Here is a 13,319-nt window from a genome sequence, read left to right as displayed (position 1 = left end):
AAACACCGTATTTGGGCCCCCGACACCGGCAAGCCCGCTCCCCACGCAGCGGACGGGCTGAGCCTCCCTCCGCTCCCACCCTTTCTTCACCTCTCCGTGTCCCCGCTCGGTGTCATTTTCCCACCCAACCCCTCACTGAGGTGTTTCATCACTCCCGCGCGTTGAGGTTTGTTTTCCATCTGTTCCCTATAAAATATTTATCTCCCGTGAATAATTAACGCCGGCCTGCCTGTGGCTCGGAGCGCGGCCGGGCCAGAGCGGGGTCCTGGGCACGGCCAGGCCCCGAGTCCGCGGGGGCGATGGGGGCGTGGCCTTCTCCCTGGCTGCAAGTCCCGCCCCCTGCCGCTCTGACCAATGGCTGTGCATCGGCCGGGCGGAAGATGCGCAGCCATTGGTGGGAGCGGCGAGGGGCGGAGCGTGGCGTGGGCAAGCTGCCGGTCGGCCCCCGCTGCCCTCAGAGCCCCCTCAGCCGGGGAGCGGTGAGGGGGAAGGAGGGGGAGGTGCGCTCGTCATGGCGCTGCTGCTGGAACACGAGTTCAAGCCGCTGCCGGCTGATAAGCAGATCGAGACTTTGCCCTTCCTGGAGGCCGTGGCGCACCTGCCGCCGTTCTTCGGTGAGACCGGGGTGGCTGGGGCTGGGAGATGCGGGCTGGGACCAGGCCTGCTGCGGGCTCAGCCGCTCCGGGTGCCCCCTCCCCAGTTCTGGGTGCGACCCCCCTACCTGATCCAGGGCTCACGCCGGGTTTGGCTGCTCTGCCAGAGCCGGGGTTGCCTCACGAGCCTGTCAAACCTGCCGAGCAGCCCCGTTGGGAAGCATCCTGCAGTCCCCTGGAGCACCCCATCCAGAGGCATCACCGGGCAGAAGCTGCCATCCCACCCACGGGACTCGGGTGGGTGTCGGCGTGGCCGCCCCTCGTGGCACGGCGTGCCCGCTGCCCTCCACAATGTCAGCTATTGTGTGCTGCTCGGTGGCAGCCCCGGAAGGGCAGCACATGGGGCTGCGGACGGGCAGTGTCCGGTGCCGGTCAGGCTGTTCCAGGATGTTCTGCCCGGGCTGTGTCCCGGAGCCAGGGGGATTGGAGGTCACTGGTGGGGCCGCAGTAGGTGGCAGGGCTGTCCCAAGAGCCAACAGCCATGTACGAAGTTCAGAGATCCTTTTCTAGTTTCGCTGGTGTGTCTCAGCGCCTGGGCTGTGGTGGAAGTGAAACCTGTTGGTTATGGGAAGTTTGTGGTGTCCCTCTATGTCACCAGTGTCTGACTGTCCTCCCTCCCTGTCTGCACAGATTGCCTGGGGACTCCCATTGTCTACTCGCCGGTCAAAGCAGACCTGACTGGAAATATCAAGGTAGGAAGGGACTCAGGAGGGCGTAGAGAGGAGAATCCCTGGCGAGAGATACTGTGGGAGTGGCAGCTTTTCTTCCCACGGGGACTTTGGGCTCAGGAGTGGCTCCTTCAGTCACAGGTTTATTCCCAGGGCTCCTGCCCAAAGTCCCTACTCCTGAAGCCAACCTCCTTTTCTGCCCTCAGAAAATCCGGGCAGTTTATGACTCCAACCCTGCCAAGTTCAAAACGCTGCAGAACATCCTGGAGGTGGAGAAGGAGCTGCATGGCTCGGCATGGCCCAAGACGGGCGCGACGCTGGCGCTGATGTGGTTGAAAAGGTGACTCACAGCGTCAGGAGCTGCTCTGGCTGTGTCCCGGCATGTGGGGAGCTGGAGAATGCCAAATGGAGGCTGCATGTGCTGGGCTGGTCCCTGTGGGCTGGGCAGTGTGGGCAGTACAGCTATTGGCATCCTCCTCTTCAAATCTTCCCCCTGGGAATGCACAGGGGAGCTCAGCCTCAGAGTGTGAGCCCACAAATTGTTCCTGCAGGATCCTTGGGGCTGCAGCTGATCCTGCCCAGCTCAGCCCAGGCCTCTCCTGGGGGTTCCATCCTGCCCTGAGGGCTCCATCCAGCCCTGGGTGAACACACGGGCACAGGCACCAGCTCTGTGAAGGGGATGCACTGCTGGGACTGGGTTTTGGGAGGCATGGAAACACCAGGCTGGAAACTGGGAAGCGACACCCACTTCCCTAAGCCCAACACCTCTGCTCTTCTCCCAGGGGTCTGAAATTCATTCTGGTGTTGCTGCAGAGCATCTCTGACGGCGAGAGGGATGAGGAGCATCCCAACCTCATCCGAGTGAACGCCTTGAAGGCTTACGAGATTGCACTGAAGAAATACCACGGCTGGATGCTGCAGAAGCTCTTCACGGTGAGCATTCCCTCCCTCTCCAAGCATCTAACCATCATCCCTAAAGCTGTCCCCGTCCCCTGACAAGTGTCCAGAGACCTCACAGCGTTGGCACATGGGAACAGCCCAACCCATGCTCTCTGTTGGGTCTGTGGGCATCAGACAGCCTCTCCCTGTTTTATAGGGTTCAGTCTACGCTCTTCCCTACAAATCCGATTTGCTGAAGGCCTTGGAGAAGGGTAAAGAAGTCAAGGAAGAGGAAAGCATAGAAAAAATCCACCAGTTTGTCACAAGGGTCACTCCAATCCTGGATGCAATTTATGAGATGTACACGAAGATGAATGCTGAGCTGAGCTACAAAGCCTGAAGCTGGCACAGGATTGGCACAGATTAAATAACATGTGGTGGGTGTTACCTATGTCTTCATCACTGAGGCAGCTGGGGCAGCTCCCAGCTCTTCGATTCCTGTCTGGATCTGCAGTGGATAACGTCTTTTCTAACCAAAAAAATAACAGTAATTAACTTTCTATTAAGAATATGGCAATAAAACAATTGTGGGTGTCACCCTCGGATTTCCCAAGAGGAAGAACAAGGGTTTCTAGTCCCAACTCTCGGATTCCTGCCTTCAGTGGGGCAGGGAATGAAGCGTCCTGCTGATGGATGAAGTGAAACTCGGACTGTGCCTGGAACCCCCCGACGAGCACCTCGTGTTGATTGGCACTGGATTGTCCAGAATGACGCCTGTGGTGGAGGAGCTGATGACTTTCCTGAGTGACCCCAACCCCTGCAGTGCTGGTGTGGGGTCGAGCCCCTCTGCTGGGATTCAGAAACCAGGGAGTGTCCCCGTGGTGTTTGCGGTGCCTTACGAGCCCCCCTGGCCTCCCGAGCCCCGGCGGGAGCAGCAATTAATAAAAACTGACAGTACCCATGGCCTGGGAGCCTCATCTGGGGCTGTGTCAGGAAGGGTGTTTGGGGAGACTGTTTTAGGGAAGGTGTTTTGGGGCTGTTCCTGGGTAGGGAGATTGGTTTTTTTTCCTTAGGGGAACTGTTTTTGGAGCTGTTCTTTGGGAGGGCTGCGTCAGAGACGTTTTTCCTGGGGGGGTTATTTTTTGAAGTGTATTTTAGGGCTGTTTCTTGGGCTGTTTTGTGGCCGGTGTCCCCGTGGGGACGGCCCGGGGGCGGGGGCCGATCCCCAGGGCGGGTCCCGGTGCCGCCTCTGCCGCTGGAGCCGGGGCCTGGGCGGGGAGGAGCTGCTCTGGGGACCGGCCCCGAGCGACTCGGCGGCGCCGGAGCCTGCGGGACTTTCCACGGGACCTTTCGCGGTACGGAGCCGGGGGAGCGGGCACCGGGGGTGGGCACGACCGGGAGTGGGACGGGCTGGGACACGGGGACCGGGGCTGGATGGAGCCTTCGGTACTGGGACATGGAAACTGGGGCAGGATGGAGCTCTCCGGGCAGCACACGGGGACCGGGGCGGGATGGAGACCCCAGGTGTGGCTGGAGTTGAGGGCTGAGCTGGGCAGGGCCAGGTGGAGCCTTATGGATGCCCTGGCACTGTCTGGATAGCCTGGGGACTCAGGGTCTGAGATTGAGGTGCTGGGTGGGCTCTGAGGAGGAGCTTTGAGGAGGGGGCTCCTGCCAGCTCTGAACCCCCCGTGCTGCCCACACCGAGCTCCTGGCTGCTGCCGAGGTGAGCACGGGCCCAGCAGTGAGGTGAAATTGGGAAGCATCACTCCGGATGAGGATTTCCGACAAGAACTCCCTGTGGTTTCAGTGATTCACTGCCACCATGTCACCCTTTAATGTCATGGGACACCCTCCCTGCCGCCCACCCAGAGATGTCCCCTCACGTCCCGGTGTTGGTGACAGCATCCGTGCTCTCAGTGGACGCTGACTGGGGACACTGGCCCAGCTGGGAGGTACCTTGGTGGGAAGAGGTGGGAGCACAGGTGGGGTTTGTGTTGGATGTGAAAGGCTGTGCCTTGACTCAGTTATTCCATGAGGTGAGGAAGTCTGAAAAATCCAAACCCAAATAACATAACGGGCCAAATCAAACCCCTGTGACAGCACCTTTTCCTGGCAGTGCCCGGGCTGATGGCACCAGCCCTGAGTCCCTCATTTCCCACACAAGCTTCTGTGACAGCAGGTGTCAAAGCTGCACTTTTCCAGGTCCCAGCACAGTTTGGACAGCTCAGGTGCTCCATCCCCATCCTGTGTGTTTGGCAATTCCCTCCTCTCTGATGTCCAAGGTCAAACAGGGCTCCTGTTTGCATGGGGTCGGGATGTGGGACCTGCGGGCTTTGGCAGGTGCTTGTGGAATTTCTTGAAGAGATGGGGATGGCAGGAAAGTCAGCAAAGAGGAGAAACTCTCAGCTCTGTGTCCCCCAGGGCTGTGCTGTCCTTTCTGGGTGTCCCCCAGGGCTGTGCCATCCCTGCTGTGTGTCCCCCAGGGCTGCACTGTCCCCCAGGGTGGCACTGTCCCCAGTGAGTGTTACCCCACAGCCCTTCTGGTTGTCCCCCGAGGCTGCACCAGCCCTGCTGGCTGTCCCCTAGGGTGGCAGGGAGAAGGGGGACACAGCCTGGACCCCCTCCCTGTCACTGCAGGGTTTGGGGCCGTTTGCCACCCTCACCCCCGGTGCCCACGGGAGCACCGCGTGGCTGCCAGGACCTGCTGCCTCATTCGAGCCCTTTCCCCGGCTGGGCTGCCCTCCTGGCGGGATGCAGCGTGCCACTGTGGCTTGTCGCACAGAGCTGCAGAGCAGCGCAAAATGACACGTTTGCCGCTGCTTTTTCTGTCCCGGCAGGGCTGATCTCCCCGCAGGCGGGAGCTGTGCTGAGCCCTGACGCTGCTGGGTTTTGCCGGAGGGTTTGTGTGGAAAGCGGGGCTGGGAAAGTGCCTGAGGACAGTCACCTGTCCGAGTCCTGGACGGGCGGGACACGGTGACACGGTACAGTGCTCGGCTGGCCGCGCTCACAGCACGTCTCTCCTTCATCTCCACGTCCCTCTGTGCAATCTAAACCCGTAATTTCTTGTCCCAGCCGCTCCTCCTGCCCTCCCGCGGGCTGTAGCCGCGCCCGTCCCCTCCCTGTGCCAGACCCGGGTGCCACCGAGCCCCCCTGGGCTGTGGAGCATCAGGAGCAGCCCTGGCCCCGCTCCCAGCCCTGCTGCCTCTGGGCGCTTCCCTGGACGCTTCCTTGGATGTGGGGAGTATCCCAAGGAATGTTTTCTTTCCTTGGGCGGCAGATCGCAGCGCACAGGGTCTGCTCTGTGCCCTGTCCTGGGCTGCACCCCGGCTGACCGCAGCGGGGCCGGGCTCGCCCTCGCCCAGCACGGCAGCGCCGCAGCCCGAGGGGCCCCCGCAGAGCTGAGGGGTCCCCGCAGCGGGTAGGTGGGTGCCGAGGAGAGCCGGGACAAGGCAGGACCGTCAGGGACACTCGGAGCTACAAGGGGTCCCGCCGACCCCAACCTCTGCCAGGGTGGGTGCGGGACCTGTCCCGCCGCGGGGCTCGGTGCCCCGGGGAGAGGACGGGGAGGGTCTTTTGGGGGTGACACGGGGTTTTCCTCCGCCAGGTCTCCTGCTCTCGTGGAAGGGGTCACAGCCAGCCCGGCAGATCAGTCGTGCCCGTCCCGGCGGGCAGGGACCATGGCAGACACCGAGGACGCCCCGCGCGATGCCGGGGAGGGCGCGGGGGAGGACGGCTCCCTGCAGAACGAATCCTTCCCGCTCTCCTCTCTGGCCAACCTGTTCGAGAGCGAGGACACCCCGAACCCCGCCGAGGCAGCCCGGGGTCCCCCCGGCGCTGGGGATGGAAAGCAAAACCTCCGCATGAAATTCCACGGGGCCTTTCGGAAAGGCGCCCCGAAGCCCATGGAGCTGCTGGAGGCCACCATCTACGAGTCCCCCGTGGTCCCCGCGCCCAAGAAAGCCCCCATGGATTCTCTCTTCGACTACGGCACCTACCGCCACCACCCCAGCGAGAACAAGCGCTGGCGCAGGAGGATCGCGGAGTGAGTACGGGACCCCCGCGCCCCCCGGTGCGGCGGAGGGTGCTGGGGTGGGGGCACCCCGGTGCGGATGGGGATGTTCTGTAGCTGGGGACGTGGGCAGAGCTTCGAGCGGCACTTTGGGGTGCTTTGGGCAGAGGTGCCGCGCTCAGGGAGCAGCTCCCAGCGAGTCCCATGGCTGTGGTGGGGGTCCGCAGCCCCCGGTACCGCCTGGCCGGGAGCGCGCTCCCCTTCCCCCTTTACGGGCTCCATGAAAGAGGCTCTGTGCGCCCGGCCGCTCCCCTGGCCGGTGCGGCCGTCTGGCTGCGGCATGAAAGGGCTTTTCAGGAGGGCCTCCGCCCTGCCCGCGCCAGGAAACCGGAGCCGGGGGGGGCAGCCCGCGGCCGGACGCACAATGCCCCTCTGTGCCGGGCACCTGGGGCGGCCCGCCAGTGTCCCCACCCAGGGGTGCAGCCAGCTCAGGAGAGCGGGATGTTCTCCCCTGGACGTGGGTGGAGGGGGCAGGATGCCCCATGAGCCCTCAGCTGGGGCAGCCGCCGTCCGTCCTGCCCCCGTTCCGGGTGCCTGGAGCTGACCGATGCCCCCATTCCCGGTGCCCGGAGCTGACCGGTGTCCCCATTCCCAGTGCTCCCGTTCCCGGTGCCCGGAGCTGACCGATGCCCCCATTCCCGGTGTTCCCATTCCCGGTGCCCGGAGCTGACCGATGCCCCCATTCCCGGTGCCCCCGTTCCGGGTGCCCGGCGCTGACCGGTGTCCCCGTTCCCGGTGCCCCCATTCCCGGTGCCCGGAGCTGTCCCTGCTCCATCCCCACTGCTGCAGACTGCTCCGACCGGTCTGGTGGTGCCGGAGCGTGACCAAGCCCGCGACCCGTCCCTCCCGTGGGGCGCAGCTGGGGGCTCCGAGCGCTGCCGCGCCCGGGTGGGAGCTGCCAAGGCGCTGGGAGCTCTGTGGATGGGGAGGCTGCCCTGGCCCTTTAGGTGACCCCAGCCGGGAAATGTCCCCATGTGCCTGCCCCCGGTGGCTGAGCACCCTCAAGTTCGCTGGGGGAAGCCGAGGCAGCGGCTCCTGTTCGCAGCGCTGGCGTTTCTCCCGCAGCAAGCAGCCTCCAGCCGCGAAGGGGCCGGCTCCCGACCCGCCGCCCGTCCTCAAGGTCTTCAACAGACCCATCCTCTTCGACATCGTCTCCCGGGGGTCCCCGGCCGGCCTGGATGGGCTCCTCTCCTTCCTACTCACCCACAAGAAGCGCCTCACAGACGAGGAGTTCCGAGGTGAGGACCTGGGTGCTCCTTGCCGTGGTGCCAGGGCTGTGCCGTGACCAGTGGCCATTCCTGGGGGATGCACAGCCCTGGCATGGGGAGCCAGGGGCCTGAGGGGTTTGCCCTGGGCCCCTCCTCAGCATCCTCCACTCGCAGAGCCCTCCACGGGAAAGACCTGCCTGCCCAAAGCCCTGCTCAACCTGAGCGGGGGCAAGAACGACACCATCCCCGTCCTGCTGGACATCGCCGAGAAGACGGGAAACATGCGGGAGTTCATCAACTCGCCCTTCAGGGACGTCTACTACCGAGGTGGGGGGCGTGGGACCACTGGGGTGCTTCGGGGACCAGAGAAGGGACAGAGGAGGTCCCGGAGCAGGGCGGGGGCTGACGGGCGGTGGTGTCACAGGTCAGACAGCCCTGCACATCGCCATCGAGCGCCGCTGCAAGCACTACGTGGAGCTGCTGGTGGAGAAGGGAGCAGACGTCCATGCCCAGGCCCGCGGCCGCTTCTTCCAGCCCAAGGGCGAGGGAGGCTACTTCTACTTCGGTGAGCAGCGAGACACTCGGGGGGCTGCACCCCAAAATGCGCCCACAGCAGGGAAGGAGTGACAGGAGCCGCGGTGTTGTCCCCGCAGGTGAGCTGCCCCTCTCGCTGGCCGCCTGCACCAACCAGCCGCACATCGTGCACTACCTGACGGAGAACGGGCACAAGCAGGCGGACCTGCGGCGCCAGGACTCCCGCGGCAACACCGTGCTGCACGCCCTGGTGGCCATCGCCGACAACACCCGCGAGAACACCAAGTTTGTCACCAAGATGTACGACCTGCTCCTCGTCAAGTGCGCCAAGCTCTTCCCCGACACCAACCTGGAGACCCTGCTCAACAACGACGGCCTCTCCCCGCTCATGATGGCAGCCAAGACCGGCAAGATCGGGGTGCGGTGTCCCCCCGTGTCGGGGGATGTGTCCCTGCCATCCCTGCTGAGCCCTGTCACACTCAGTGCGTGCACGGCTTCTCTCTGCAGATGCTGGTGGAAATCTGGATGTGCAGCCTATTAACTTGGCTAATTAACACCCCTTTGCATTCTGGCCCTTTCCTAATTAACTGCAGACCCTCACATCTTCTCCCCTGACCTGCCCTTGGCCTCTGGTGGGGCAAAAATGCAAAGGCTACAGCATCCTGGAGGGCTCCGAGTGTTTTTGCATCACCCCAGGAGCACCTGGGAGCTTCCTGAGCGCACTGGGATGCAGGGAGCGGGTTGGGGGATGCCCCCAGGATGGGGTGGGAGGAGGGCAGGGTGCCCCAAGCAGGTGGGGCTGGATCTGTGGGTAGCATTCCTCCCTTCCTCCAGATCTTCCAGCACATCATCCGGCGGGAGATCACGGACGAGGACGCCCGGCACCTCTCCCGAAAGTTCAAGGACTGGGCGTACGGCCCCGTCTACTCCTCCCTCTACGACCTCTCCTCGCTGGACACCTGCGGGGAGGAGGTGTCCGTGCTGGAAATCCTCGTCTACAACAGCAAGATCGAGGTGTGCAGGGCCGGGGGGGCACTGGGAGGGGCCTGGAGGGGATCGAGTGGCCCTGTCCCCTCTGTCAGCACCCGTGTGCCACCAGAACCGCCACGAGATGCTGGCCGTGGAGCCCATCAACGAGCTGCTGCGGGACAAGTGGCGCAAGTTTGGGGCTGTCTCCTTCTACATCAGCGTGGTCTCCTACCTCAGCGCCATGATCATCTTCACCCTGGTCGCCTACTACCGCCCCATGGAAGGCCCCGTGAGTCCCCACAGCCCCAGGGGCCAGCTCTGCCTCGCAGGGGGGTCTGACAGGTTCTGTCCCTGGGGATGGGGGAGCAGCTCAGCTCTGTCCTCTCCCCACAGCCGCCCTACCCCTACACCAGCACTGCTGACTACCTGCGCCTGGCCGGGGAGATCATCACCCTCCTCACTGGAATCCTCTTCTTCTGCACAAACGTCAGTGTGGCAAGGCAGGGGGTCCTCCCGTGGGACCACTGAACTCTTGGGGTCTTCAGGGGTGACAGCCCCATCCCCTGAGGCATCCACCTCTGCCACAGTGGCCCCAGACACGGGGACCCTGCCACTCGAGACCGTCCAAACTCTGCCTCTCTCCCACAGATCAAAGACCTGTTCATGAAGAAGTGCCCGGGTGTGAACTCCTTCTTCATAGATGGCTCCTTCCAGCTGCTCTAGTACGTGGGGAACCCCCAGGGCCACCCCAAGCCACCACACCTCCCAGGCTTGTGGGTGCAGGGTCTGACCCCAACTCTCCTCCAGCTTCATCTACTCAGTGCTGGTGATTGTCACGGCGGGGCTGTACCTGGCTGGCATCGAGGCTTACCTGGCTGTCATGGTCTTTGCGCTGGTCCTGGGCTGGATGAACGCCCTGTACTTCACTCGTGGGCTCAAGCTGACAGGGACCTACAGCATCATGATCCAGAAGGTCTGGTGGGGTTGTGGGTTTTGCCCTTCTCCCGGGGTGATGCTCCTGTGGAAGTGCAGCCTAAGCTTTGTGAAGAGTTCCTGTGGCTCTCCACTACCCTGCTCCCAGCCCAGTTGTGCTGGCAGCACAGATGATGATGCTGTGGTCCAGCACACCTCACCCTGCTCTCCATCACTTCCAGATCCTCTTCAAAGACTTGTTCCGTTTCCTCCTGGTCTACCTGCTCTTCATGATTGGCTACGCCTCAGGTAACCAGCCAGGTCCCCTGGCTGTGGGAAGGATGATCCCTGTCCTCAGCATGGCTGGGCAGGGGGCTGCAGACCCCCAGCTCCATCCCACCTGCCCCCAGGCTCAGCCTTTGCCTCCTCCTGTGGTGGAGAAGGTCTCAGCCAGCATGGAGCCACACTGGGGCCCGTTGTGGATCCTGTCCTTGCCATTGCCCCTGCAGACTCGCTGTCCCTGTCCCTTCTCCCCCAGCCCTGGTGTCCCTCCTAAACCCGTGTCCCAGCAGCAAGTCCTGCAGCGACAAGTCCAACTGCACCGTGCCCACCTACCCGTCGTGCCGGGACAGCCAGACCTTCAGCACCTTCCTGCTCGACCTCTTCAAGCTCACCATCGGCATGGGCGACCTGGAGATGCTCGAGAGCGCCAAGTACCCCGGCGTCTTCATCATCCTCCTGGTCACCTACATCATCCTCACCTTTGTGCTCCTCCTCAACATGCTCATCGCCCTCATGGGCGAGACCGTGGGCCAGGTCTCCAAGGAGAGCAAGCACATCTGGAAGCTGCAGGTACCACCCTGGGGGTGGTGGGACAGGGGCTGCCTGTGCCTGGGGGGCTGCAGCATCGAGGCATCCTGAGCTCCATGGGCAAGACACCTCCCTGCTCAAGCAGTCCCTGGTGTCCCTGGCAGTGGGCCACCACCATCCTGGACATCGAGCGCTCCTTCCCGGTGTTCCTGAGGAAAGCCTTCCGCTCGGGGGAGATGGTCACTGTGGGCAAGGGCACGGACGGGACCCCTGACCGCCGCTGGTGCTTCAGGTAAAGGTGGGCACCCTCCCTGAGAGCAGCTGAGCCTCTCCCAGCAGAGCCAGCAGCATTTTGGGGCGCTGGCAGGGTGCACTCGTTTGCTGGGTGCTTTGCACTGATCTGGAGGCAGCTGGCATTGCTGGTGGGTGCTGGAGCTCCTGCCCCAGCTCGTGGGAGCTCTGTGCAGCCCCTGAGGGTCTGACCTTCCCCACAGGGTGGACGAGGTGAACTGGTCCCACTGGAACCAGAATCTGGGCATCATCAGTGAGGACCCAGGCAAGAGCGACACATACCAGTACTACGGCTTCTCCCACACCGTGGGCCGGCTGCGGAGAGGTGAGCGCCGTGCTGCGGGCTGGGAGCATCCCTCAGGATGCTGCTTGCATCCTGATGAGCCCCAGGAGCAGATCTGGGGGCCTGGGGAGCAGCCACAGGAACCCAGCTCTGCGCATCTCCGCAGATCGGTGGTCGACGGTGGTGCCACGCGTGGTGGAGCTGAACAAGAGCTGCCCGCCGGAGGAGGTGGTGGTGCCCCTGGAGGCCATGGGCACAGCGGAGCCGCGGGAGCGGCGGCACGGCCATGCCCCGAGCTCCCCGCTCTAGCACGGCAGCACCGGCTGCCCACAGACTCTGCCCGGGCTCTGGAATGCGCCTGAGCTGGATGGTGCTTGTCTGCTCCTCAGGGATTCGCGCAGCCTCTGTCCCTCCGGCAGCCGCTGTCCCGGCGGGTGTCCAGCCCGGATCGGGGGTCCTGGCCCTGCCCCGGCGGTCTCGGCTCTCACCGGCGAGCTCCGGTGCCACCGCTTCACTTTGCTGTGCCGGGGCCGTGCTGTGCCGTGCCGGGAGCCTTGGCTGGGCCGGGGTGGGGAGCACGGTCCCTGCCGCCCGCCAAGGCCGATGGTTTTGCCACAGAGTTTTGCACAAGATTTATACCATTATTTATTTAGTAATAAAGACTGACCCGCCACCCCTGCCTCTTCAGTGGTTCCAGGATGGAGCAGCTGCCTGCTCCCTGGCCGTGCCACGCCAAGCCAAACCAAACCAAACCATGCCAAGCCAGGCCGTGCCTTTGGGCATGGTCACCTGTCATGCTGAGCTCAGGGATGTGATGCAGGGCCATGGTGCACAGGTGTGTACAGGGATTTGAGATGTACAGGTGTGGTACAGAGATGTGAGATGTACAAGTGCGGTACAGGGATGTGAGATGTACAGGTGTGATACAGAGATGCGCTGCAGGCGTGGTACAGGGATTTGATGCACAGTGTGGTACAAGGATGTGATGCACAGGTGCTGTGCAGGGATTTGCTGCACAGGTGCGGCGCAGGGATGCGGTGCACAGGTGCTGTGCGGGGATGCGATGCACAGGTGTGGTACAAGGATGTGATGCACAGGTGCGGTGCAGGGATGTGATGCACAGGTGCGGGGCAGGGATGCGGTGCACAGGTGCGGGGCAGGGATGCGGTGCACAGGTGCGGGGCAGGGATTTGATGCACAGGTGCGGTGCAGGGATGCGGTGCACAGGTGCCGTGCAGGGATTTGCTGCACAGGTGCGGTGCAGGGATGCGATGCACAGGTGCTGTACAGGGATGCGATGCACAGGTGCGGCGCAGGGGTGCGATGCACAGGTGCGGGGCAGGGATGCGGTGCACAGGTGCGGTGCAGGGATGCGATGCACAGGTGCGGGGCAGGGATGCGGTGCACAGGTGCGGTGCAGGGATTTGATGCACAGGTGCTGTACAGGGATGCGATGCACAGGTGCTGTGCAGGGATTTGCTGCACAGGTGCGGCGCAGGGATGCGGTGCACAGGTGCGGTGCAGGGATGCGATGCACAGGTGCGGTACAGGGATGCGATGCACAGGTGCGGCGCAGGGATGCGGTGCACGGTGGCTCCACTGGAGGGCAGCACACACCGCGCGATGCGGGACCGGCCCGAGCGCAGGGGTGGCACCGCTACCGGACCGGCGGCAAACCAGTGCTTCACATCCCCTCGTGTCCCTGCCCATCCCCACCCCACCCAATCCATCACCCCTCTGTAACTCCTTTCCTCCTCATCCTCCCAGCCACCTGCAGTGTGAGCGTTCCTTTAACAGCTGGACGTTGTGCAGGTGTGAAGGAGCGCTTTGGGTGGGCAGCAGTGGCGTGGTGACACTGACAGAGACCCTGGCCAGGGCTCTGGGGACAGCCCAGCTCTCTCAGCAACGCTTTAGCAGCAGAGGGGACACTTCATCTTCCAACTCGATGAGTCGCCGTCAGCGTTAACGGCACCGTCTCCGTTTAAATGTGATTTACATACATCTCTCATATTGTGGTTTAAGTATTTCCCCAGGGTGAGGGAT

The 13,319-nt window shown here is 63.4% G+C and overlaps 2 protein-coding genes across 2 annotated transcripts; both read left to right on the top strand.

Moving 5' to 3' along the window:
- The first annotated feature begins 394 nt into the window (after positions 1-394).
- LOC117004574 (glycolipid transfer protein) lies at positions 395-3,164 on the top strand. The gene is made up of 5 exons (XM_033075401.2): positions 395-614; positions 1,284-1,345; positions 1,528-1,661; positions 2,104-2,254; positions 2,418-3,164. The coding sequence occupies exons 1-5, from the start codon at positions 512-514 to the stop codon at positions 2,598-2,600; spliced, it is 633 nt and encodes a 210-aa protein (XP_032931292.1). The 5' UTR covers positions 395-511; the 3' UTR covers positions 2,601-3,164.
- Positions 3,165-3,501: 337 nt separating this feature from the next.
- TRPV4 (transient receptor potential cation channel subfamily V member 4) lies at positions 3,502-11,895 on the top strand. The gene is made up of 16 exons (XM_033075844.1): positions 3,502-3,555; positions 5,805-6,242; positions 7,335-7,507; positions 7,652-7,804; positions 7,902-8,042; positions 8,131-8,429; positions 8,846-9,025; positions 9,111-9,269; positions 9,374-9,466; positions 9,629-9,702; positions 9,788-9,953; positions 10,135-10,201; positions 10,431-10,744; positions 10,867-10,994; positions 11,197-11,318; positions 11,443-11,895. Exons 2-16 carry the CDS (start codon positions 5,878-5,880, stop codon positions 11,583-11,585), a joined length of 2,577 nt encoding a protein of 858 aa, XP_032931735.1. The 5' UTR covers positions 3,502-3,555; positions 5,805-5,877; the 3' UTR covers positions 11,586-11,895.
- The last annotated feature ends 1,424 nt before the right edge of the window (positions 11,896-13,319 follow it).

This window comes from Catharus ustulatus, chromosome 18 (genome assembly GCF_009819885.2).
Source record: "Catharus ustulatus isolate bCatUst1 chromosome 18, bCatUst1.pri.v2, whole genome shotgun sequence".
NCBI classification, from domain to species: Eukaryota; Metazoa; Chordata; class Aves; order Passeriformes; family Turdidae; genus Catharus; species Catharus ustulatus.
Note: the sequence above shows the minus strand (reverse complement) of the source record. Positions and strands in the feature narration are given on the sequence as shown.